A 24,841-nucleotide genomic window follows, 5' to 3' on the forward strand; every position below is an offset into this window, starting at 1 on the left:
AGTCTGCATGTTGTCTATATCCCGCTGTGCACCTCGATGGCCTTCCTCACCGTTCGCAACCCCGGCAATCTTGGTGTCTTATGAACTTAAGAACTCCCTCCCAGAATCTACAACTCATGTGCATCACAGCACAGAAACAGGCCCCTCAGCCCAACCTGCGGGTCAAGATGATCCATCTACGCCAGTCCCATTTGGCCGCCTTTGGCCCTTTCCTATCCATGTACGTCCAAATGTCTTTTAAATGTTCTCACGTCCATAAGTCGTAGGAGCAGAATTATGCCCAGGAGTCTACTCGCCCATTCAATCATGGCTGATCCATTTTTCCCCTCAACCCCATTCTCCTGCATTCTCCCCAGAACCCTTAACGCCCTTGATGTCGTTATAGTACCTGTCTCAACTACAATTCATAGTGCTCAGTTAATGAACTGACCCGCCAGGCTTTGGGATGTGGAAGAAAACCCACATGGTCACAGGGAGAACGTGCAAACTCCACACAGATAGCACCCGAGGACAGGATCAAACCCGGGCCTCTCGTGCTGTGAGGCAGTGGCTCCACTAGTTGCGCTACTGTGCCACCCTATCCCCCTTTTTGTTGAGTCCTTTACCTATCCTAACTACGGGAATTAATGTGTAGGAAGGAACTGCAGATGTTGGTTTACACAGAAGGTAGACACAAAAAGCTGGAATAACTCAGCAGGTCAGGCAGCATCTCTGGAGAGAAGGAATGGGTGACGTTTCGGGTCGAGACCTTTCTTCAGACTCAGACCAGTGCGAGTCTGAAGAATGGTCACGACCCGAAACGTCACCCATTCCTTCTCTCCAGAGATGCTGCCTGACCCACTGAGTCACTCCAGCTTTTTGTGTGTATCAAATGCCCAGACCATTTGGTGAGTTCATTACTCGTACTGTGCACAAGTTGATGACACAGAGCCATCTTGTGGCCATTGCCTGCATGTACATTGGGACTGGTGACAAAACTAGAGCGGGCAATGTCAAGTCAAGTCAAGTCAATTTTATTTGTATAGCACATTTAAAAACAACCCACGTTGACCAAAGTGCTGTACATCTGATTAGGTACTAAGGAAAAAAATGAAACATACAGTAGCACGCAAACATAACAGCACATACAAAACAGTTCACAGCGCCTCCTCAATGAGCCTCAAACGCTAGGGAGTAGAAATAGGTTTTGAGCCTGGACTTAAAGGAGTCGATGGAGGGGGCAGTTCTGATGGGGAGAGGGATGCTGTTCCACAGTCTAGGAGCTGCAACCGCAAAAGCGCGGTCACCCCTGAGCTTAAGCCTAGACCGCGGGATAGTGAGTAGCCCCAAGTCGGCCGACCTGAGGGACCTGGAGTTAGAGAGGTGGGTTAGAAGATTTTTGATGTAGGGGGGAAATGTCCATTTAGGGCTTTATATGTGAATAGGAGGAGCTTGAAGTTGATTCTGTACCGTACAGGGAGCCAGTGGAGAGAGGCCAGAATCAGCGTGATGTGGTCCCTTTTACGGGTACCCGTCAGGAGTCTCGCTGCGGCGTTTTGGACCAGTTGCAGGCGGGACAGGGAAGATTGGCTGATCCCAGTGTATAGGGAGTTGCAGTAGTCTAGGCGGGAGGAAATGAAAGCGTGAATGATTATTTCAGTGTCGTCGAATTGGAGGAAAGGTTTGATTTTTGCTATGGTACGAAGTTGGAAGAAGCTGGATTTTACCACAGCGTTGACTTGCTTGTCAAATTTTAATGCAGAGTCAAATATCACGCCGAGGTTTTTGGCATGCGGTTTGACTAGGCAGGATAATAATAATAATAATATATTTATTTTATATAGCGCCTTAACACATGCACAAAGCGCTTTACAAATACAATTAACATAGAAACAAACAGACAAACAGACAAACTATCCTGACGGAAAAGCGGCGAATACTCAACGCCAGCGTCCTCTCACGTCAGGGTCCGGCAGTAGACATTAAAGAACACAAGACACACAGATACAATTTTTTACACAAAACAGCCATCACAGTGATTGCTCTAGGCATACCCTCACTGTGATGGAAGGCAAAGTCTTATCTCCTCCTCGTTCTTCTCCCGTGGCGCCACGAGGCGATCGAGGCTCCCAACCCCTTGAAGCCCCCACCGGGCGATGGAAAGTCCCAGGGCCGAGCCGAGCAGGCCGATGAAAGTCCTGAGCCCCCACCGGGCGATGGAAAATGCCGCGGCCGAGCCACGCAGGGCGATGAGAGTCCTGAGCCCCACCCGGGCGATGTAAAGTGCTACGGCCGAGCCACGCAGGGTGATGAAGGGCCTGCGGGCGGGTTGATCGTGCTTCGGGGCGGTCGAAGCTGCTACGGCTGGAGCTCCCAAAAGCCGGTCGCCAGCCAGGGACCTGCGAGCTCCCGATGTTGCGGTCTGCAGGGCCCACGGCCGAAGCCTCCGAGATGGTAAGTCCAGGCCCTGCGACCGGAGTCTTCGAGGTCGATCCCAGCTGGAGGCCGCCGACTCCACGATGTTAGGCCGTTGCGCGAACGGAGATACGACACGGTAAAGGTCGCATCTCCGTTGAGGAGGAGATTTAAAAAAAGGTTTCCCCCAACCCCCCCACCACCCCCCTACATACACAGAATTAAAAATAAAACAAAACGTACATTTAACATCAACAATGACAAAAAAACACCAAATAAAAACGGAGAGACTGCCGGTGAGCCGCAGCTGCAGAACACAGCCACGCCCCCAAGACTGCCTGCCTGATAGGCTTCCAAGACTGCCTGTTATCAATTTGATGGAGTCGGGGGGGCCGAATAGGATGACCTCAGACTTGCTCTCGTTTAATTGGAGGAAGTTCTGTGCCATCCAACATTTTATGTCCTCAAGGCAGTGTAAGAGGCTGTTTAAATTTGACTGGTTGTTGGGTTTCAGGGGGAGGTAAAGCTGAGTGTCATCGGCATAGCAGTGGAAAGAAATGCCGTGCCTTTGAATGATTTGGCCAAGGGGGAGCATGTATAGAGAGAAGAGAATGGGGCTTTGGATGGAGCCTTGTGGAACTCCGCAGGAGAGGCTAGCTGGAGCAGAGGAATAACTGCCTATGTTGATGGCGAAACTCCTATCTTTGAAGTAGGAAACGAACCAGCTCAGGGCAATGCCATCAATGCCAACCGCGTACCGGAGACGGTCAAAAAGGATGGTGTGGTCCACTGTATCGAACGCTGCGCTGAGGTCGAGAAGGAGCAGGATTGCACAGTCGCCGGTGTCGATGGCGAGAAGCAGGTCATTGTGTACCTTCAACAAGGCAGACTCTGTGCTGTGGTGGGCTCTGAAACCTGACTGGAAACTTTCCAGGATGGTGTTTTGGTGTAGGTAGGGCACTAATTGGTTTAGAATTGCCTTTTCAAGGACTTTTGACAGGAATGGCAGTTTGGAAATGGGTCTGTAGTTGTTAGGCAAGGTGGGGTCTAGGTTAGGTTTTTTCAGTAGGGGCTGGACCACCGCGTGCTTGAAACAGGTTGGAACAGTGCCAGTGGCCAGAGAACTGTTGATAATAGAGAGGATGCTGGGACCGGCTATTGCAATGACATCCTTCAGAAGGGCAGTGGGGGCAGGATCAAGGGGGCAGGTTGCAGGTTTCATAGCGGAGACAAGCTTTGCAAGGGAGGATAGAGTGACGGGTTGGAAACAGTCCAATTTAGATGAACAGACTAGTGAGACAGCTAGGTCACGGATGGGAGGGGAAATGTTCATTCTAATGTTCTCAACTTTGCTGGTGAAAAATTTAGCGAATTCTTCGCACTTAGCAGGGGACCCAACTAAGCTGGTACTGGGGCGGGACATATGACAGAGGTAATTGTGCTAAATAGGACCTTGGAGTTATGAGAGATTTCGGAGATAAGGTCGGAGAAGTATTGTGCTCTAGCAGACTTTACTGCTTCCTGGTATTTGAGAAGATTGTTTCTCAGAATTTCGAAGGAAATTTGAAGCTTGTCACATTTCCACCTCCGTTCTGATTTTCTGCACTCCCTTCTTAGGGCTTTGGTGGTGTCATTGAGCCACGGCCGACCTTTGGGCTTAGGCTTTTTCGTTTTAAGGGGAGCGATAGAATCCAGGATGGAAGAGCAAGTGATATTAAATAAAGAGGTGAGATCCTCAGTGCTGAGATGGGGGGGAGAAGCCTCAATAGTGCAGATGTTGGGGGCAGCTGTGAGAGCCTTGGAGAATTTACTGGTAGTCAATGAATTTATGTCGCGGGAGTAACGAACAGGGACACCGACTAAAACATTGACAGTGGCACCAGTAAATGCATCTGTCATTTTCTGATTTTGTGGGCAAGCTGAGAATTTGCTAAGGTTCCAGATACCTTAAAGAACCCTGAAAAGTGGCCACTAATCCTTGAAGACTGTAGGTTTTCTGATAGATCTGAGTAGAGCAAATAATTATGAGTGTTTGATACATAAAATGGGTTCTAGCAAGTGAAGCCACATAAATAATCTGTTGAGGCATGCCACTTGATTTTAAACCATTGGAGAACATCTGGAATCAATGGAAGAATTAGGGCGGCACAGTGGCGCAATGGTAGAGATGCTGCCTCACAGTGCCAGAGACCCGGATTCCATCCTGACCTCGGGTGCTGTCTGAGCCGAGTTTGCACGTTCATCCTGTGACCGCGTGGGTTTCCTCTGGTTGCTCCAGTTTCATCCCGCACTCCAAAGTCGTGCATATTTGTAGGTTAAGTGGCTTCTGTAAACTGTAAATAGTCCTTAGTGTAGGATAGTGTTAGTGTACAGGATAGTGTTAGTGTACAGGATAGTGTTAGTGTACAGGATAGTGTTAGTGCACAGGATAGTGTTAGTGTACAGGATAGTGTTAGTGCACAGGATAGTGTTAGTGCACAGGATAGTGTTAGTGCACAGGATAGTGTTAGTGTACAGGATAGTGTTAGTGTACAGGATAGTGTTAGTGTACAGGATAGTGTTAGTGCACAGGATAGTGTTAGTGTACAGGATAGTGTTAGTGCACAGGATAGTGTTAGTGTACAGGATAGTGTTAGTGTACAGGATAGTGTTAGTGTACAGGATAGTGTTAGTGCACGGGGTGATCGCAGGTCGGCACCAACTTGCTGGAGTACAGAGCCTGTTTCCGCGCTGTATCTCTAAAGTCTAAATTATATGAAGTTGACTGCTGCACAGGAAGGTCTCAATGGTTTAAAGATTATAGGAGACTAGACCAGGTGGACCGTTGGGCCCAAACCTCTCCTACATTGTTGCAGCACCTTCTCTTCCCTACTCCCCACCCCTCCCTCCCCCTCCCTTCCTTTCACCCCCTCCCCTCCTCCCCATCCCCCTCAACCCACCTTATCCTCCCTCCTCCCCCCCTCCCTCCCTCATTCCCCCCTCCCTCCCTTGGAGATAGATTTAAACTTTAAAATGTGAATAACTTAAAAAATATAACACCAATTTCAATGAAACTTCTTCCATTAGCACCAAAGGGACGACGGTGAGTAAGGTGGGCCTAAAATTGTCGCGCTATCATGTACCGTTTTGGCTGTAGTTCAGGAACAAACAAACAAACAAACAAATGAGAGTTTTAGTATATAGATAATGACATACTGTTCTTTTGTGAAGGAAAAACAGGAGAATGGGCAGAGTGAGCCCATGACTAAAAGCAAGAACCCCAATGAACAGATGTAGGTAGGAGCAATGGAAAAGGACTGATTAAAAGTAGAAGTTTTAAAAGAAGGACATTTCTTTTCTGAGTTATTTAATTGGTAGAATTGATCTGAAAGCAGCAAAAGTCAAGACAGTGAAGCAGATGCCAAACCCAACAGATGTTACAATAGTACGATGCCTTGTAGGGGTCATCAACTTTCTATACAATTTCTTGACCCACTTGAGTGAAATACGTGAACAGCTAACCAAGCAGCTAACGGAAACATTCACGGAAGAGGTTATGGTGCAATACTTTGATGATAAGAATGAGTTGCCTGTAGAAGCAGACTCGCAAAAGATGGAGCAATGAACCTGGAGGAGTTCATTGATGATGTACACAAGCAGAGGTCTGGCAGATATGGAGACATATTACACACAAGCTGAAAAAGGGAGCTGCTTGCTGTCATCTTTGGACTGAAGAAATATCACCAGTTGCAATTAAGGAAATGGCATGTGTGACACAGTGATTAGATGTCATCTGACATCATTGTTATTAAAATCGTAAACAGTGTCAAAGAGGTCACAGTGAATGCTTTTGAGAAGTCAGGCATACAACATAAAGGGTGAATAATGTGATGCAGTCAATTTTCTCCTCATAAATTTAAAGCTGAAGTTGTGGTGCAGTCAAGTTTGTTTGCAAGTTGTATCCAAGACTTGCGCATTATTGGGAAGTTTGGAAATGCAAGCCTCCAGATTCAGGGACAATTTCGTCCCAGCTGTTAGGTTAATTCCCGGAATGAACGGGACTGTCATATGTTGAAAGACTGGAGCGACTAGGCTTGTATACACTGGAATTTAGAAGGATGAGAGGGGATCTTATCGAAACGTATCTGATTATTAAGGGGTTGGACACGTTAGAGGCAGGAAACATGTTCCCAATGTTGGGGGAGTCCAGAACAAGGGGCCACAGTTTAAGAATAAGGGGTAGGCCATTTAGAACTGAGATGAGGAAAACCTTTTTCAGTCAGAGAGTTGTGAATCTGTGGAATTCTCTGCCTCAGAAGGCAGTGGAGGCCAATTCTCTGAATGCATTCAAGAGAGAGCTGGATAGAGCTCTTAAGGATAGCGGAGTCAGGGGGTATGGGGAGAAGGCAGGAACGGGGTACTGATTGAGAATGATCAGCCATGATCACATTGAATGGAGGTGCTGGCTCGAAGGGCCGAATGGCCTCCTCCTGCACCTATTGTCTATTGTCTATTGTCTAACTGAACCATCATCTCACCAGCTAGAGAAGGGTCCTGACTTACCATCGACCTCACTGTAGACCTTTGAACTATCTTTAATTTGACTTTACTGGAGTTTAACTTGCACTAAACATTATTCCCTGACTGGATAGCACTCAACAAAAAGCTTTTCACTGGGCCTCGGTACACATAACGATAATAATAAAATAAATTAAGCTTATCTACTGATAGGGATTGGAATAAAAAGCTGCAGGTACTGGAATTCTGAAACAGAGGTAGAAAGTGTTAGGAGCACTCAGTGGGTCAGGTAGCATCTGTGAGGGAGAGACCTAGAGGTGATGTTTCAGTGGAAAGATGAGGGTGCGAGAGGCGTAGAAAGAACGGGGGGGGATTATCTCTGAGGGAGAGATGTGAGAGGATGCAGGTTAATGTTGCATGTTTACAAATCATTGTGTAAGAAGGAACTGCAGATGCTGGTGGGTTTGGTATTTTGGTTTAAAATTGTCACTTGTGATGCAGTGAAAAGCAGTCAAATCATGCTCTCCGCGGGTACAATAAAGCTTATTCATCACGTGTAATAAAGCATGGGGCTGCTGCCACGTACAATGGCAGGCAGAAGATAGCAATAATTAGTGAACTGTTGTAACTTTGTTGGTGTTCACACCTGGCGACAGGTGTACTGCCTGGCTGAGGTGTGCTGTATGATTGTACCGGGTTGTGTACAAAACAAAGTATTTCACTGTACCCTAGGTACATGCGGCAATGAAGTATCATTGAACCATTAATTTTTCACAAGGAGGACAAGTAGTGCAAAGAGAAGAATACCAGAGTGCAGGGCAGTGTCACAGTGTTAGAGCGTTACAGTTACAGAGAAAATGCAGGGAACAAAAAGTGCAAGAACTGCGGTGAGGTGGGTTGGAGGATCGGGTTGGGAAGCAACTCTCAGCTCATGAAAGGACATTCTAGTAGTTTTATAACAGAGGGGAAGAAGCTGTTACTAGATCTGACGGTGTGTGCTTTCAAGCTTTTATATCTTCTGCCCAACGAGAGGGGGAAGACAGGATTTCACACTCCACTAAGACGTGCAGGTATGTAGGTTAATCGGCTTGGTATAAGTGTCAATTGTCCCTAGTGCGCGTAGGGTAGCGTTGATGTGCGGGGATCGCTGGTCGGCGCGGACACGGTGGGCCGTGGGGCCTGTTTCCGTGCTGTATCTCTAAGCTAATAAGTGCAGGGTAATGGCAGCATGCCGAGTGTGCAGTGGATTGTGGAGTGTGTGTAAGCAAGTCTAAAGGAGTGGCCTTTGCATTACAGAGATTGGGAGCGACCGGGCCTGCTATAGAGACATGTCGTCGTTTCCGGAGACCAAGGCCGAGAAGTATGTGAACAGAGTCAAGGGGAAGAAGTTCCTCCACTACAATCGCCTGCAACTCAGTCGCATCTACCCCAAAGGCCAACGACTTGACTCGTCCAACTACGACCCCTTGCCCATGTGGATCTGTGGCAGTCAGCTAGTGGCACTGAACTTCCAGACGCCAGGTATGTCAGACCGTAAGATCATAAATCCCATTCATGGAACCATTCCCTGTCCACCATTATTGTGAATTCTAACTAGATCATGGCTCTGTGCCAACTCTGTGGTCAATATTGTTCAAGTCTGAGGTTTAGTTTTAGTTTCTGAGTGGGCACCAGCACACTAGCACTATCCTACACACTCGAGGCAACTTACAATCTTTACCAAAGTCAATTAACCTACAAACCTGCACGTCTTTGGAGTGTGGGAGAAAACCGGAGCACCCGGGGGAAACCCACGAGGTCACAGGGAGAAAGTACAAACTCCATGCAGACAGCACCCGAGCTCAGGATTGAACCCGGGTCTCTGGCGCTGCGAGGCAGTGACTCTACCACTGCGCCACTCTGCCGACCGTAGACATTCTGTTTCTGATAAATAATTTATCTGGAATTGATAGCTTCCCAGGTTTCTCTTCCCTCCCTTCCCAAACAGTGTGGCGATATCACCAGTTTTCCAACACTGAGACACAATTTCTAAACTGCAAAAGCTTTGCAAAGTTGCGGCTCATGTAAAGGTAAATTCCTCATCTGTTTCCCTTAATGCTCCGGTTTCCTCCCACACTCCAAAGACGTACAGGTTTGGAGGGTAATTGGCTTTGGTTAAGTTGTCCCTGGTGTGTAGGATAGTGTTAGTGTATGGAGTGATATCTGGTCGGAGTCGGCAGGCCGAAGGGCTGCATCACTAAAGTCTAAAAACTTCGCCTCCACAGCTGTCCACGGTGGTAAATTCCACAGATTTTTTATTGTTCCGTTTCGGGACATATTGCAGTAAAACACTAGACTCTTGACCCTCTGGCTAAAGAAATTTCTCCTCATCTCCATCCTAAAGGTATGTCCTTTTATTATGAGGCTGTGCCCTCTGGTCCTAGACTCTCCCAGTACTGTATCTCTCCCACTAAACATCATCTCCACATTGATTCTATTGAGGCCTTTCATTATCCGGTAGGTTTCAATGATGGACGTTTGTGTTGGGGCTATGTGTCTTGTGTTCTTTTTTTCTATGACTGCTATGTAGTTTCGTTCGGTACTTCGGTACCGAATGACAAATAAAGCTCTGTTATACTGTTATACTGTTATATGAGATCACTCCCCCCCCCATCCTAAACTCCAGGGAGTACAGGCCCAGAGCCATCAAATGCTTCTCATACATGTTACTAAAAAAGATAGAGCCGCTGAGTACCCGGCTTTGCTACCTGGGCCTGTTAAGACTTCAATGGCCATTTGCAGGCAGCGTTAGTGTACGGCAGCCTCCATCGTTCATGTCTTGTTCTAACTTTTATCATTGTGTGTGTGTTTGTGTGCTTCATTCCTCAGACAAGCCGATGCAGATGAACCAGGCCTTGTTTATGCTGAATGGCAGGTGTGGCTACGTGTTGCAGGCACCCATTATGAGGGAAGATCAGTTTGACCCCTTTGACAAACACTCGGTGAGATCAGTGGAGTTGCTCAGTATTCAGCTACAGGTTAGTTCCACGGACGGACAAAACCCAATCCCTTTCCCCTGTTCCCCCCACTGTGTGCACTGTCAGCTTCTGAGACACTTGATGGAGTGATGTTTAGTTCCGTTTGGTTTATTATTGTCTTGTGTACCGAGGTACAATGAAAAGCTCTTTTTAGTTTAGTTTAGTTCAGAGATACAGCGTGGAAACAGGCTCCCTAGCCCGCCGAGTCCGCGCCGACCAGCGATCCCCGCACACGAGTGTTCTCCTGCACACCAGGGACAATGTTTTACAATTTTACCAAGCCAATTAGCCTACAACACATAGTGTGGGAGGAAACCCACGCAGGTAACCGGGAGAATGTACAAACTCCGTACAGACAGCTCCTGTAGTGAGGATTGAACCCCGGTCTCTGGTGCTGTAAGGCAGCAACTCTACCGCTACACTAGCTTTCTAGGCAGGTCGACAAAAGAACATCAATTGCGTGCTATCCCATGAGCTATTGTGTGCTATTACAATTAGCCGCCCACTGTGCAGGTACAGGATAAAGGGAATAAAATAAAGTGCGAGATAAAGTCCAGTAGAGTATGATCAAAGTTAAAGTTGGAGCGGTGATCTAGGAGTGCAGGTACCTAGTCCATTGAAAGTAGCATCACAGGTAGATAGGGTGGTCAAAAAGGCTTTTGGCACATTGGCCTTCATCAGCCAGAGCATTGAGTATGGAAGTTGGGAGGTCATGTTGCAGTTGTAGAAGATGTTGCAGTTGTATAAGATGAGGCCGCATTTAGAGTATTGTGTTCGGTTTTGGGCACCCTCTTATAGGAAAGATGTTGACAAGCTGGAAAGGGTGCAGAGAAGATTTACAAAGATGTTGCCTGAACCCGAGGGCCTGAGCTATAAGAAGATGTTGAGCAGGCTAGGACTCTATTCCTTGGAATGCAGGAGGATGAGGGGTGATCTTATAGCGGTGTGTAAAGTCCTAAGAGGAATAGATCGGGGGAGTCCAGAACCAGGGGCCACAGTTTAAGAATAAGGGGTAGGCCATTTAGAACGGAGATGAGGAAAAACTTTTTCACTCAGAGTTGTAAATCTGTGGAATTCTCTGCCTCAGAAGGCAGTGGAGGCCAATTCTCTGGATGCTTTCAAGAGAGAGTTAGATAGAGCTCTTAAGGATAGCGTAGTCAGGGGGTATGGGGAGAGGGCAGGAACGGGGTACTGATTGTGGATTGTGGATGATCAGCCATGACCACATTGGCTCGAAGGGCCGAATGGCCTACTCCTGCACCTATTGTCTATTGATGGCTCTCCGTTGGAGCAGTGGAATACATTGCCGGGGGTGTAGGGGAGGACATTGGATGTGCTAACACGTTGCTTGGGCCTAGGCAGGAGAGATACAGTGCGAGGGTAACTTTTTCTCTCCTCTCCGCCTCACCTTTTTAACGTTGTCTTCTCCAGGTCCTGGGTGCTCGCCACTTGCCGAAGAATGGCCGAGGGATAACCTGCCCGTTTGTGGAGGTGGAGGTTTGTGGAGTCGACTATGACAACTGCAAATACAAGACGGAGATTGTGGGTAAGCCTGCCTTCATGCGGTCCCCTGGTCACCTGGAGCTCCTGCCCCACTTCCCATGGTTACTATCCCCACGATAACGTCACCAGATTGTAGTGTCCCGGCCTCGTCTATGGGCTGACGACTTCAGCTGCCCTTTCAGTTCTCAACTGACAGCGTGCACTGCTACCGAGACTGAGATATTTGTGGACTAAACAGTTGGACACACGAGGCCCAGATAGGGTGGATGTGGAGAGGATGTTTCCAGTCGTGGAAGAGTCCAGGACCAGAGGGCACAGCCTCGGAACACAAGGCATGGGAGATGAGGAGGAATTTCTTCAGCTAGAGGGTGGTGAATCTGTGGAATTCATTGCCACAGGCGGTGGCGGAGGCCAAGTCATTGGGTTTAGTTTTGTTTAGAGATACAGCGTGGAAATAGGCCTTTCAGCCCACCAGGGCCGCTCTGACCAATGATTACCCATACACTAATCCTATCCCACAAACGGGACAACTTATACAGGCCAATTAACCTACAAACCTGCACGCCTTTGGCACGTGGGCGGAAACTGGAGCACTTGGAGAAATCCCACGTTGTCACACGGAGAATGTACAAACTCCGTACAGACGGCACCCGTAGTCAGGATCTATTCCGAGCCTCTGGTGCTGTAAGGCAGCAACTCTACCACCGTGCCACCATGCTGCTATTCTTAAAGCGAAGGTTGAGGGTTGTTGATTAGTAAGGGTGTCAAAGTTATGGAAACGTCGCCCATTCCTTCTCTCCAGAGACGCTGCCTGTCCCGCTGAGGTACTCCAGCTTTTTGTGTCTACCTTCGTTTCAAACCGGCCGGCATCTGCAGTTCCTTCCTGCACATTCCTAATGATTCTGTTGCTCTCTTACAGCGGTGAATGGACTTAACCCGACATGGTCAGCCAAGCCATTCATTATCCACATCACTAACCCCGAATTCAGCTTTTTGCGCTTCGTGGTTTATGAGGAAGATGTCTTCAGTGATCAAAACTTCCTGGCCGAGGCGACCATTCCTGTGAAAGCCATAAGGGCAGGTAAAGGGGCAAATAAAAACCTTTCTCCTCTTCCCTTCCTGCACGTTCTTCAGTGTTATCTCACCTCGATCCCCATTGTCTTTCCCCTAATTACTTTGGTGACCAATCCATTAAGCTGGAAAAAGAGTGGGTAGGTATATGGAACAGGCTGCTGGAGGAGGCAGGCACTATCACAATGCTGGAGGAGGCAGTTGGGGCAGGTTCTATCACAATGCTGGAGGAGGCAGTTGGGGCAGGCACTATCACAATGCTGGAGGAGGCAGGCACTATCACAATGCTGGAGGAGGCAGGCACTATCACAATGCTGGAGGAGGCAGTTGGGGCAGGCACCATCACAATGCTTATAAAAACATTTGTACAAGTGCATGGGGGGGTTTAGAGGGATATGGGCCAAATACAGGCAGGTGGGACTAATGTAGTCGGGACATGAAAGTTGGTCCGAAGAGCCTGTTTCCACGTTGTATGACTCTGTTCCTTGCTGCCTGGTTCATTCCTCCTTTGACCATCAGTCATAGGATTATACCTGCATGACAACAGGCCATTCGGCCCGCTGAGTCCATGCCGACTGCCAATGGCCCATTTCTACTAATCAGACATGAATCCCATTTTATTCTCCTCTTATTCCCATCAACAGCCCGACAGATTCTGCCAAACAGCCACACACTAGGGGCAATTTACAGTGGCCATTTATCATTCCAATCCTTGTGTCTTTGGGATTTGGGAGGAAACCGGAGCATCTAAAGTTGGTCACGGGGAGAACGTGCAAGCTTCATGCTGGCAGCAACGGAGGTTAGGACCGAACCCGTCCCAGGAGCTACGAGGCAGTACATAGATTACCGCCTTACTGCTCGGCTGCCCGCAACTATATTACTGACCTCCTGTTTGTTTCAGTGGAAGTCCTGACTGAGTTGTCACTGATTATTGCTGTTTCTATGAAACACAGCTGCAATCCCCTGCCATTTCCGTTGAACCAGGCCACGATGAATCATCTCCACCTCCCTTGCCTTGCCCAGCTTCCTGTGTTGCTTCGCACATTCATGCAATGTTAGTGCACTGAAGGCTAGTTTAGTTTAGTTTTTTTAGTAGAGAAACAGCACAGAAACTGGCCCATCGACCCCATGCACTAACACTATCCTGCACACTAGGGACACTGGGCTACGAACCTGTACTCTATGAACCTGTACAACTATGAACCTGGAGCCCCTGGAGAAAATCCACATGGTCACGGGGAGAACGTGCAAACTCTCTATAGACATCACCCGTAGTCAGGATGGTACCCAGGTCACTGGCACTGTAAGGCAGCAACTCTACCACTGTGCCGCCCCCTGTACAGGTTATCTTTTTTGGCTTCCCTGCTACTCGTCCCGCGGTTTCAACCCCATTGTGCATTTGCCTGTTCTGTCCAGAGGGTAAATCTGGCACTGGGGAGGCCATATTTGGAATATTGTGAGCCATCTAGGGCCCCGTATCAGAGGAGGAATGTGCCTGGCATTGGAGAGGGTCCTGAGGAGGTTTATGGGAATGGTCCCGGGGATGATTGGGTTAACGTATGAGGAGCATTTGATGGCTCTGGGCCTGTACTCGCTGAGGTTTAGCAAGATGAGGAGGGGATCTCATTGAAATTTGCCGAATAAAGAGAGGCGTGGATAGAGTGGACGTGGAGAGGATGTTTCCAGTTGTGAGAGAGTCTAGGACCACAGGGCACAGCCTCAGAATAAAAGGACGTACCTTTAGAATGGAGGTGGGGAGGAATCTCTTTTGCCAGAGGGTGGTGAATCTGTGGATCTCCTTGCTGTGGAGGCTGTCATTGGGTATTTTAAAGCAGATAAAGATTTAAAGATAGGTTCTTGATAAGTAAGGGTGTCAAAGGTTACGGGAAGAAGGCAGGAGAATGGGGTTGAGAGGGAACGATAGGTCAGCCATGGTCGAACGACGGTGTGGACTCAAGGGGTCAATTGACCTAATTCTGCTCCGATGTCATATGACATATGTTATGGTCCCCCACCCTTGGGCCAAACATGGGCAAGTGGGTGTCGCGGAGAAGGGGCTTCTTGGTCGGCAGGGACGAGTTGGGCCGAAGGGCCTGTTTCTGTGCTCTATGACTATCCCATCCGCCATTTCCTCTCCTACCGTTACCGTGTAACTTGCGCTCTTTCAGGTTACCGATCAGTACCGTTGAAGAACAACTACAATGAGGATCTGGAATTGGCAGCACTGTTGATTCATCTGGAGATCGCGGAGTCCACAGTAAAGGTAAAGCAACTTTGCATTTAAACCCAAATGTGACATCTCCAAGTTTGCAGATGACACAAAGCTGGATGGCAGTGTGAGCTGCGATGAGGATGCTATGAGGCTGCAGGGTGACTTGGAGTTATTGGGTGAGTGGGCAGATGCAGTATAATGTGGATAAATGTGAACTTATCCACTTTGGTGGCAAGAGCAGGAAGGCAGATTATTATCTGAATGGTGTCAGATTAGGAAAAGGGGAGGTGCAACGAGAACTGGGTGTGCTTGTACATCAGTCACTGAAGGTAAGCATGCAGGTAAAGCTTAGAAGAAAGCTAATGGCATGTTGGCCTTCATTACGAGAGGATTTGAGTTTAGGAGCAAGTTGGTCCTACTACAGTTGTACAGGGCCCTGGTGAGACCGCACCTGGAGTATTGTGTGCAATTTTGGTCTCCTAATTTGAGGAAGGACATTATTGCTATTGAGGGAGTGCAGCGTAGGTTCACCAGGTTAATTCCCGAGATGGCAGGACTGACATACGATGAAAGAATGGGTCGTCTGGGCTTGTATTCACTCGAATTTAGAAGGATGAGAGCGGATCTTATAGAAACATATTAAATTCCTAAAGGATTGGACAGGCTAGATGCAGGAAAAATGTTCCCGATGTTGGGGGAGTCCAGAACCAAGGGTCACAGTTTAAGAATAAGGGGTAGGGCATTTAGGACCGAGATGAGGATTTCTTTTTTTCACCCAGAGAGTTGTGAATCTGTGGAATTCTCTGCCACAGAAGGCAGTGGAGGCCAATTCACTGGATATTGTGAAGGAGAGTTAGATTTAGCTCTCAGGACTGAAGGAATCCAGGGATATGGGAGACTGAGTTGAGATGATCAGCCATGATCATATTGAATGGCGGTGCTGGCTCATAGGGCCGAATGGCCTACACCTGCACCCATTTTTCTATGTTCCTATGTCCTGTGTGAAATGGAACAGGCAGCATCAATCTGAAGAAGGGTCTCGACCTGAAACGTCACCCATTCCTTCTCTCCAGAGATGCGGCCAACCCCGCTGAGTTATTCCAGCATTTTATGTCTACCTTTGATTTAGGCCAGCATCTACAGTTCTTTCCTACACCGATGAGCAAGGAAAGGTGGAGCCCACAATGGTCCATTGTTGGCTGTGGAAAAGGTGATAGCGATGGGATATGAGCAGTGAAACTAGCAGGAAGACTAGGGTGGGGGAGGGTCAGAGAGAGAGGGAAAAAAAGAGAAATCACTATTCATACCGCTGGGTTGTGAACTGCCCAAGTGAAATATGAAAGAACTGCAGATGCTGGCCTAAATCGAAGGGGAAATCATGCTTGACTAATCTTCTGGAATTCTTTGAGGATGTAACTAGGAAAATTGACAGGGGAGAGCCGGTGGATGTGGTGTACCTCGACTTTCAGAAAGCCTTTGACAAGGTTCCACATAGGAGATTAGTGGGCAAAATTAGAGCACATGGTATTGGAGGTAGGGTACTGATATGGATAGAAAATTGGTTGACAGACAGAAAGCAAAGAGTGGGGATAAATGGGTCCCTTTCAGAATGGCAGGCAGTAACTAGTGAGGTACCGCAAGGCTCGGTGCTGGGACCGCAGCTATTTACAATATACATTAATGACTTGGATGAAGGGATTAAAAGTACCATTAGCAAATTTGCAGATGATACAAAGCTGGGTGGTAGTGTGAACTGTGAGGAAGATGCTATGACGTTGCAGGGTGACTTGGACAGGTTGTGTGAGTGGGCGGATGCATGGCAGATGCAGTTTAATGTGGATAAGTGTGAGGTTATCCACTTTGGTGATAAGAATAAGAAGGCAGATTATTATCTGAATGGTGTCAAGTTAGGAAAAGGGGACGTACAACGAGATCTGGGTGTCCTAATGCATCAATCACTGAAAGGAAGCATGCAGGTACAGCAGGCAGTGAAGAAAGCCAATGGAATGTTGGCCTTCATAACAAGAGGAGTTGAGTATAGGAGCAAAGAGGTCCTTCTGCAGTTGTACAGGGCCCTAGTGAGACCGCACCTGGAGTACTGTGTGCAGTTTTGGTCTCCAAATTTGAGGAAGGATATTCTTGCTATTGAGGGCGTGCAGCGTAGGTTTACTAGGTTAATTCCCGGAATGGCGAGACTGTCATATGTTGAAAGACTGGAGCGACTAGGCTTGTATACACTGGAATTTAGAAGGATGAGAGGAGATCTTATCGAAACTATAAGATTATTAAGGGGTTGGACACGTTAGAGGCAGGAAACATGTTCCCAATGTTGGGGGAGTCCAGATCAAGGGGCCACAGTTTAAGAATAAGGGATAGGCCATTTAGAACTGAGATGAGGAAAAACTTTTTCAGTCAGAGAGTTGTGAATCTGTGGAATTCTCTGCCTCAGAAGGCAGTGGAGGTCAATTCTCTGAATGCATTCAAGAGAGAGCTAGATAGAGCTCTTAAGGATAGCGGAGTCAGGGGATATGGGGAGAAGGCAGGAACGGGGTACTGATTGAGAATGATCAGCCATGATCACATTGAATGGCGGTGCTGGCTCGAAGGGCCGAATGGCCCCCTCCTGTACATATTGTCTATTGTCTATGAGGTGCTGTTCCTCCAATTTGCCTTTGGTCTCATTCTGACTGTGGAGGAGGCCCAGAACATAGAAAGATATGAAAAGGCACAAAGGACAAATGAATGAAAGATATACAAAAAGACAGATCAAAGCCAGCATCGATGATCAACTAAAGGTGGAGCCCACAATGGTCCATTGTTGGTTGTGGGGAAGGTGATAACGAGTGATACAAACTGAAAACTCAGCAGAATGACAGTGAAACTAGTACGACAACTGGGGTGGTGGAGGGACAGAAAGAGAGGGGATTCAAGGGTTACTTGAAGTTAGAGAAATCAACATTCATTCTGCCCACGTCCTTCAGTGTTACGGAAACCCCAACGCGGCATGGGTTTGCAAACGCTGTGCTGTCCCCACAGGAGAACGGTGATGCCGCCCTGGCGGTGGGAAACCCATCGGTCCGCGATGGTGCCACTGACTACTCCGCCCAGGGACAGGCCTACAGGGGCCGAGAGGGCTCGTGCGACACCCGCAACCAGCTGGATGACCTGCGGCTTTTCCAGGAGCAGCATATGGATCAACTGGAGCCCAGGGACCGGAGGTAAAGGCGCGGGGAACACGATGTTAACCTGCTATGGAGTCATACGCATGGAAACCAGCCCTTCGGCCTAAATCGTTCATTCCGACCAACATGCCCCATCAATGGCATTCCTATTCGCCCATGGTAGCCCCACATCCCACTAAATTTTTCCTATCCTTGTATCTGTCCAAGTGTCTTTTAAATGCTGCCTTAACCACCTCCACTGACAGCTCGTTTCATATGCCCATATATCCACTACTATCCATTCCTTCTCTCCCGAGATGCTGCCTGACCTGCTGAGTTACTCCAGCATTTTGTGAATAAATCGATTTGTACCAGCATCTGCAGTTATTTTCTTATACTATATATCCACTACTATCTGTCCCCATTAAATCTTGCCCCTCTCATCTTAAACCTATGCCCTCTGGTTTTTGGTTCCTCTTTGCGTAAAAAACTGGATTCACCCCATTTATTCCTCTTATGATTTTATATGCCTCTATAAGATCACCCCTTGGCATCCTGAGCTCTAAGGAATAAAGTCCTACCCTGCCCAACCTCTGCCAATGTCTTAGGCCCTCAATTCCTGGCAACATTCTCATTAATCCTCTCTGCGCTCTTTCCAGCTGGAAGGCATCCCTCCTACAGCAAGGTGACCAAAACTGAACACAGTACTCCAAATGTGGTCTCGCCGACGGCGTGTAAAACTGCAATCTAACATCCCAACGTCTATACCCAATACCCTAACTGATGTCGGCCGATGTACCAAAAGACTTCTTTACCACTCTATCTGTGACACCATTTACAAAGGACTTATATACCTGTACTCCTAGATCCCTCTAGCCCTCAACTCCCCAGAACCATGCCATTCACTGTGAAAGTCCTGCCCTGGTTTGACTTCACAAAATGCAATAGCTCGCACTTATCTCCATTAAATTTCATTAATCTATTCGGGCCCAATCTAGACAATGGGGCCATTGCTGCCTTACAGCACCGGAGACCCGGGTTCATTCTTGCCCATGGGTGTTGTCTGGACGGGGTTTGTACGTTCTCCCTGCGACTGAATGTGGTTTCCTCCCACACTCCAAAGATGTACAAGTTTGTAGGCTAATTGACTTCAGTAAATTGTAAGTTGTCCTTAGCATGTAGGATAGTGCTAGTGTACTAGCAGTGTATTAGCACGATAGTGCCGATCGTTGTTCGGCACGGACTTGGTGGGCCAAAGGGCCTGTTTCAATAGACAATAGACAATAGGTGCAGGAGTAGGCCATTCAGCCCTTCGAGCCAGCACCGCCATTCAATGCGATCATGGCTGATCACTATCAATCAGTACCCCGTTCCTGCCTTCTCCCCATACCCCCTCACTCCGCTATCCTCAAGAGCTCTATCCAGCTCTCTCTTGAAAGCATCCAACGAACTGGCCCCCACTGCCTTCTGAGGCAGAGAATTCCACACCTTCACCACCCTCTGACTGAAAAAGTTCTTCCTCATCTCCGTTCTAAATGGCCTACCCCTTATTCTCAAACTGTGGCCCCTTGTTCTGGACTCCCCCAACATTGGGAACATGTTATCTGCCTCTAATGTGTCCAATCCCCTAATTATCTTATATGTTTCAATAAGATCCCCCCTCATCCTTCTAAATTCCAGTGTATACAAGCCCAATCGCTCCAGCCTTTCAACATACGACAGTCCCGCCATTCCGGGAATTAATCTAGTGAACCTACGCTGCACGCCCTCCATAGCAAGAATATCCTTCCTCAAATTTGGAGACCAAAACTGCACACAGTACTCCAGGTGCGGTCTCACCAGGGCCCGGTACAACTGTAGAAGGACCTCTTTGCTCCTATACTCAACTCCTCTTGTTACGAAGGCCAACATTCCATTGGCTTTCTTCACTGCCTGCTGAACCTGCATGCTTCCTTTCATTGACTGATGCACTAGGACACCCAGATCTCGTTGAACTCCCCCTCCTCCTAACTTGACACCATTCAGATAATAATCTGCCTTTCTATTCTTACTTCCAAAGTGAATAACCTCACACTTATCTACATTAAACTGCATCTGCCATGTATCCGCCCACTCACACAACCTGTCCAGGTCACCCTGCAGCCTTATTGCATCTTCCTCACAATTCACACTACCCCCCAACTTAGTATCATCTGCAAATTTGCTAATGGTACTTTTAATCCCTTCGTCTAAGTCATTAATGTATATCGTAAATAGCTGGGGTCCCAGCACCGAACCTTGCGGTACCCCACTGGTCACTGCCTGCCATTCCGAAAGGGACCCATTTATCCCCACTCTTTGCTTTCTGTCTGTTAACCAATTTTCTATCCATGTCAGTACCCTACCCCCAATACCATGTGCCCTAATTTTGCCCACTAATCTCCTATGTGGGACCTTGTCGAAGGCTTTCTGAAAGTCGAGGTACACCACATCCACTGACTCTCCCTTGTCAATTTTCCTAGTTACATCCTCAAAAAATTCCAGTAGATTTGTCAAGCATGATTTCCCCTTCGTAAATCCATGCTGACTCGGAACGATCCCGTTACTGCTATCCAAATGCTCAGCAATTTCGTCTTTTATAATTGACTCCAGCATTTTCCCCACCACTGATGTCAGACTAACTGGTCTATAATTACCCGTTTTCTCTCTCCCTCCTTTCTTAAAAAGTGGGATAACATTTGCTATTCTCCAATCCACAGGAACTGATCCTGAATCTATAGAACATTGAAAAATGATCTCCAATGCTTCCACTATTTCTAGAGCCACCTCCTTAAGTACTCTGGGATGCAGACCATCAGGCCCTGGGGATTTATCAGCCTTCAGTCCCATCAGTCTACCCAAAACCATTTCCTGCCTAATGTGGATTTCCTTCAGTTCCTCCATCACCCTAGGTTCTCCAGCCCCTAGAACATTTGGGAGATTGTGTGTATCTTCCTCAGTGAAGACAGATCCAAAGTAACGGTTTAACTCGTCTGCCATTTCTTTGTTCCCCATAATAAATTCCCCTGCTTCTGTCTTCAAGGGACCCACATTTGCCTTGACTATTTTTTTCCTCTTCACGTACCTAAAAAAACTTTTGCTATCCTCCTTTATATTATTGGCTAGTTTACCCTCGTACCTCATCTTTTCTCCTCGTATTGCCTTTTTAGTTAACTTTTGTTGCTCTTTAAAAGAGTCCCAATCCTCTGTCTTCCCACTCTTCTTTGCTATGTTATACTTCCTCTCCTTAATTTTTATGCTGTCCCTGACTTCCCTTGTCAGCCACAGGTGTCTCTTACTCCCCTTAGAGTCTTTCCACCTCTTTGGAATAAATTGATCCTGCAACCTCTGCATTATTCCCAGGAATACCTGCCATTGCTGTTCTACCGTCTTCCCTGCTAGGGCCTCCTTCCAATCAATTTTGGCCAGCTCCCGCCTCATGCCTCTGTAATCCCCTTTGCTATACTGCAATACCGACACTTCCGATTTTCCCTTCTGCCTTTCCATTTGCAGAGTAAAACTTATCATGTTGTGATCACTGCCTCCTAATGGCTCTTTTACCTCTAGTCCCCTTATCAGATCAGGATCATTACACAACACTAAATCCAGAATTGCCTTCTCCCTGGTAGGCTCCAGTACAAGCTGTTCTAAGAATCCATCTCGAAGGCACTCTACAAACTCTCTTTCCTGGGGTCCATTTCCAACCTGATTTTCCCAGTCTACCTGCATGTTGAAATCTCCCATAACCACCGTAGCATTACATTTTTGACACGCCAATTTTATCTCCTGATTTAACTTGCACCCTAAGTCGAGGCTACTGTTTGGGGGCCTATAGATAACTCCCATTAGGGTCTTTTTACCCTTACAATTTCTCATTTCTATCCATACTGATTCAACATCTCCTGATTCTATGTCACCCCTTGCAAGGGAATGAATATCATTCCTTACCATCAGAGCAACCCCACCCCCTCTGCCCACCTGTCTGTCTTTTCTATACGTTGTGTACCCCTGAATATTCAGTTCCCAGCCCTGGTCCTCTTGTAGCCATGTCTCAGTGATCCCTACAACATCATACTTGCCCATGACTAACTGAGCCTCAAGCTCATCCACTTTATTTTTTATACTACGCGCATTTAAGTACAACACTTTAACTTCTGTATTTACCTCCCCTCTCACATCGTTCACAATTGGCCCTGCCCTTAATTTCTTTTCCGCTCTAGAACTTCTGTTCCCATTCTTCCGAGAGTCTTTTGCAATATCTCCTGTATTCCCTTTTACCTCATCTTCATATTCACAATTTGTTAACCCCTCCCCCCCACTACTTAGTTTAAAGCCACAGGTGTCACACTAGCGAACCTGCCTGCCAGAATGTTTGTCCCCCTGCTGTTAAGATGCAACCCGTCCCTTTTGTACAAGTCACCCCTATCCCAGAAGAGATCCCAGTGGTCCAGAAATCTAAATCCCTGCTCTCTGCACCAGTCCCTCAGCCATAAATTCATACCCTCTATCTCTCTGTTCCTGGCCTCACCAGCACGAGGTACCGGTAGCAGTCCAGAGATAACTACCTTCGACGTCCTACTTCTCAGCGTTTTTCCCAACTCTCTAAACTCCCGCTGTAGCACCTCCTTCCTCTTCCGCCCGACGTCATTCGTGCCCACGTGCACAACGACTTCAGGTTGATCGCCTTCCCTCGCTAGGATTTTCTGAAGCCGGTCTGTGATGTGTTGAACCCTGGCACCAGGGAGGCAACAGACCATCCTCAAGTCCCTCCTGCTGCCACAGAATCTTCTGTCCGTCCCTCGGACTATGGAGTCACCGACCACTACGGCTCTTCCAGACTTCGGTCTCCCCTGTCGTGTATCCTTGCCAACAGGTCCGCCACTCGGACTGGAAACGTCTTCTGCCCCGACAGTTCCCAAGAGGGTATACCTATTTGCAATAGGCACAGCCACTGGGGTCTCCTGTAGTCCACGTCCACTCCCCCCGGAAACAGTCTCCCACCTTCCATGCTGTATCTCTAAAGTGTACACTCAATATAACTAACCTGTTAACGTTTGAAAGGGCAGAAGGCAGTATTTTTAAGTATTCATTTTTATTCTATATACAGTTTGAGTGGAAAATGAGAAGATATGCACTGTAAATAATCTCTCGACAATGAAACATTGTAAAAAGAGAGCATCTTTGGTGGTGATAAATATAGATTTGAGTCTGCTTGTTCAGAATATATAGTATGTTTGAAATTTTTGTGGGTGTACATATGTTTTATCTTTGAATATATAAATATATATTTCTGTGCACTTATTCTTACTGTGTGTGCATGCATTGTTGATATTTTGCTTATAAAGCTTTAGAAATTGTATTGCTCCATTGTAAACAATATAAAATGTGAGCATATAAAACGGGTGGAACAGTGGTAGAGTTGCTGCCTTACAGGGCCAGAGACCCGGGGTCGATCCCGACCTTGGGTGCTGTCTGTGTGGAGTTTGCATGCTCTCTCTGTGACTGTGTGGATTTCCTCCGGGTGCTCCGGTTTCCTCCCACACTCTAAGGATGCGTGGGTTTGTATGTTAATGGGCCCTCTGCAAATTGCCCCTAGTAGATGAGAAAGTGGAATAATTTAGAACTCGTGTGAATGGGTGATTGATGGATGGTCGGTGTGGACTCGGTGGGCCAAAGGGGCCATTTCCATGCCGTATCTTTAAGCTAAACTAACATCTGTTCGATATTTGAGAAGTATACAAAGAAGTATAAAGGTGATTCAACCCACCAAAGATGGCGGCTCTAACATTTGCCTGCATCAATGTCCTGTGCATCCCATCTGCTGGGTTTTTCCAATCAATAAGCAGCACAGTGGCTCAGCGTTGGAGTTGCTGCCTTACGGCACCAGAGACCCGGCTTCAATCCTGATTACGGGTGTTGTCTGCACGGTGTTTGTACGTCCTGCCCTTGACCATGTGGGTTTTCTCCGGGTGCTCCGGTTTCATCCCACACTCCAAAGACGTGCAGGTTTGGAGGTTAATTAGCTTCTGTAACTTGTAAATTGTCCCTAGTGTGTGGGGCAGTGCTCGTGTACGGGGTGATCGCTGGTCGGCGCGGACTGGGGTGGGGGGCTGAAGGGCCTGTTTCCACGCTGCATCCCTAAAGTCTAAAGCAACTTATAACCCTTTTTCTAAGGATGTTTATGCTGCCTTTTCCACTGGGTAATCCGCATCATTTCTAATGCCTGACTTCAATGACATCCTTTCTTTCCCTCAGATTGTTGAGGAGGACTAAGATAAACGGGGACAACAGATGAATCGGCCGGATTCGAACCACGCGGACCTCCTGTCAGTTCTAGGGATGTGGACTGCTGCAATTTGGTTTCTATGGAAACTCTTGCCGCTTGGGCCTATTTCAGGCAACTGCTTCTGTGCGAGTCGTATAGCCCTTTATGTTCACGGGAAAGTACATTTTAACTTCCGATCAAGTGACTTTTATTTTAACGTGTTGTCAAAATGTAGTTTTAATGGGATGATAAAGAGCATATTCACAACAGCAGGGATTGGAAGCATCCATCATCGCATCTATTGAAATGTGTGGTCAAAGTCCGCGATTCACGAGCCTCTGCTTATTAAACTGTGAGAACTGTTCTTACTTAAAGAACAGCAAATAAACAGTTGTGACCATGCTAGTTTCTTGTAATATAGGGGTAAGGGTGCCTTATACGCAGGCAACTCGTGCAGTAGAATGTGTTTAATAAAAATTTGTCGCCGATGTAAGTTCGTGTCCTGTGTAGTTTATTCAGACCCTAACATTAGTAGTTAATTTTCCTATTGGGGAAACTCTGAGATTGTACAGTTTAGTTTAGTGAGAGATACAACGCGGAGACTGGCCCTTTGGCCCACCAGATCCACGCCGACCAGAGACCGCCCCGTAGACTGGCATTATCCTACACACTCGGGGCAATGTTACAATTCTGACCAGAGCCA

At 47.4% G+C, this 24,841-nt stretch overlaps 1 protein-coding gene across 3 annotated transcripts in view; it reads left to right on the forward strand.

The window, feature by feature from the left end:
* plcg1 (phospholipase C, gamma 1) overlaps positions 1 to 24,631 on the forward strand; it is a 107,662-nt gene extending 83,031 nt beyond the window's left edge. For all 3 annotated transcript variants that reach the window (XM_078418747.1, XM_078418748.1, XM_078418749.1), the window contains exons 27-33: positions 8,188 to 8,412; positions 9,760 to 9,908; positions 11,340 to 11,454; positions 12,331 to 12,492; positions 14,651 to 14,745; positions 17,731 to 17,912; positions 24,129 to 24,631. In XM_078418747.1, coding sequence (XP_078274873.1) covers positions 8,188 to 8,412; positions 9,760 to 9,908; positions 11,340 to 11,454; positions 12,331 to 12,492; positions 14,651 to 14,745; positions 17,731 to 17,912; positions 24,129 to 24,168 — 968 coding nt within the window. In that variant the 3' untranslated portion in view covers positions 24,169 to 24,631. The remainder of the gene's footprint in view (positions 1 to 8,187; positions 8,413 to 9,759; positions 9,909 to 11,339; positions 11,455 to 12,330; positions 12,493 to 14,650; positions 14,746 to 17,730; positions 17,913 to 24,128) is intronic.
* Positions 24,632 to 24,841: the final 210 nt, after the last annotated feature.

Source organism: Rhinoraja longicauda, chromosome 22 (assembly GCF_053455715.1).
Source record: "Rhinoraja longicauda isolate Sanriku21f chromosome 22, sRhiLon1.1, whole genome shotgun sequence".
Taxonomy (NCBI): Eukaryota; Metazoa; Chordata; class Chondrichthyes; order Rajiformes; family Arhynchobatidae; genus Rhinoraja; species Rhinoraja longicauda.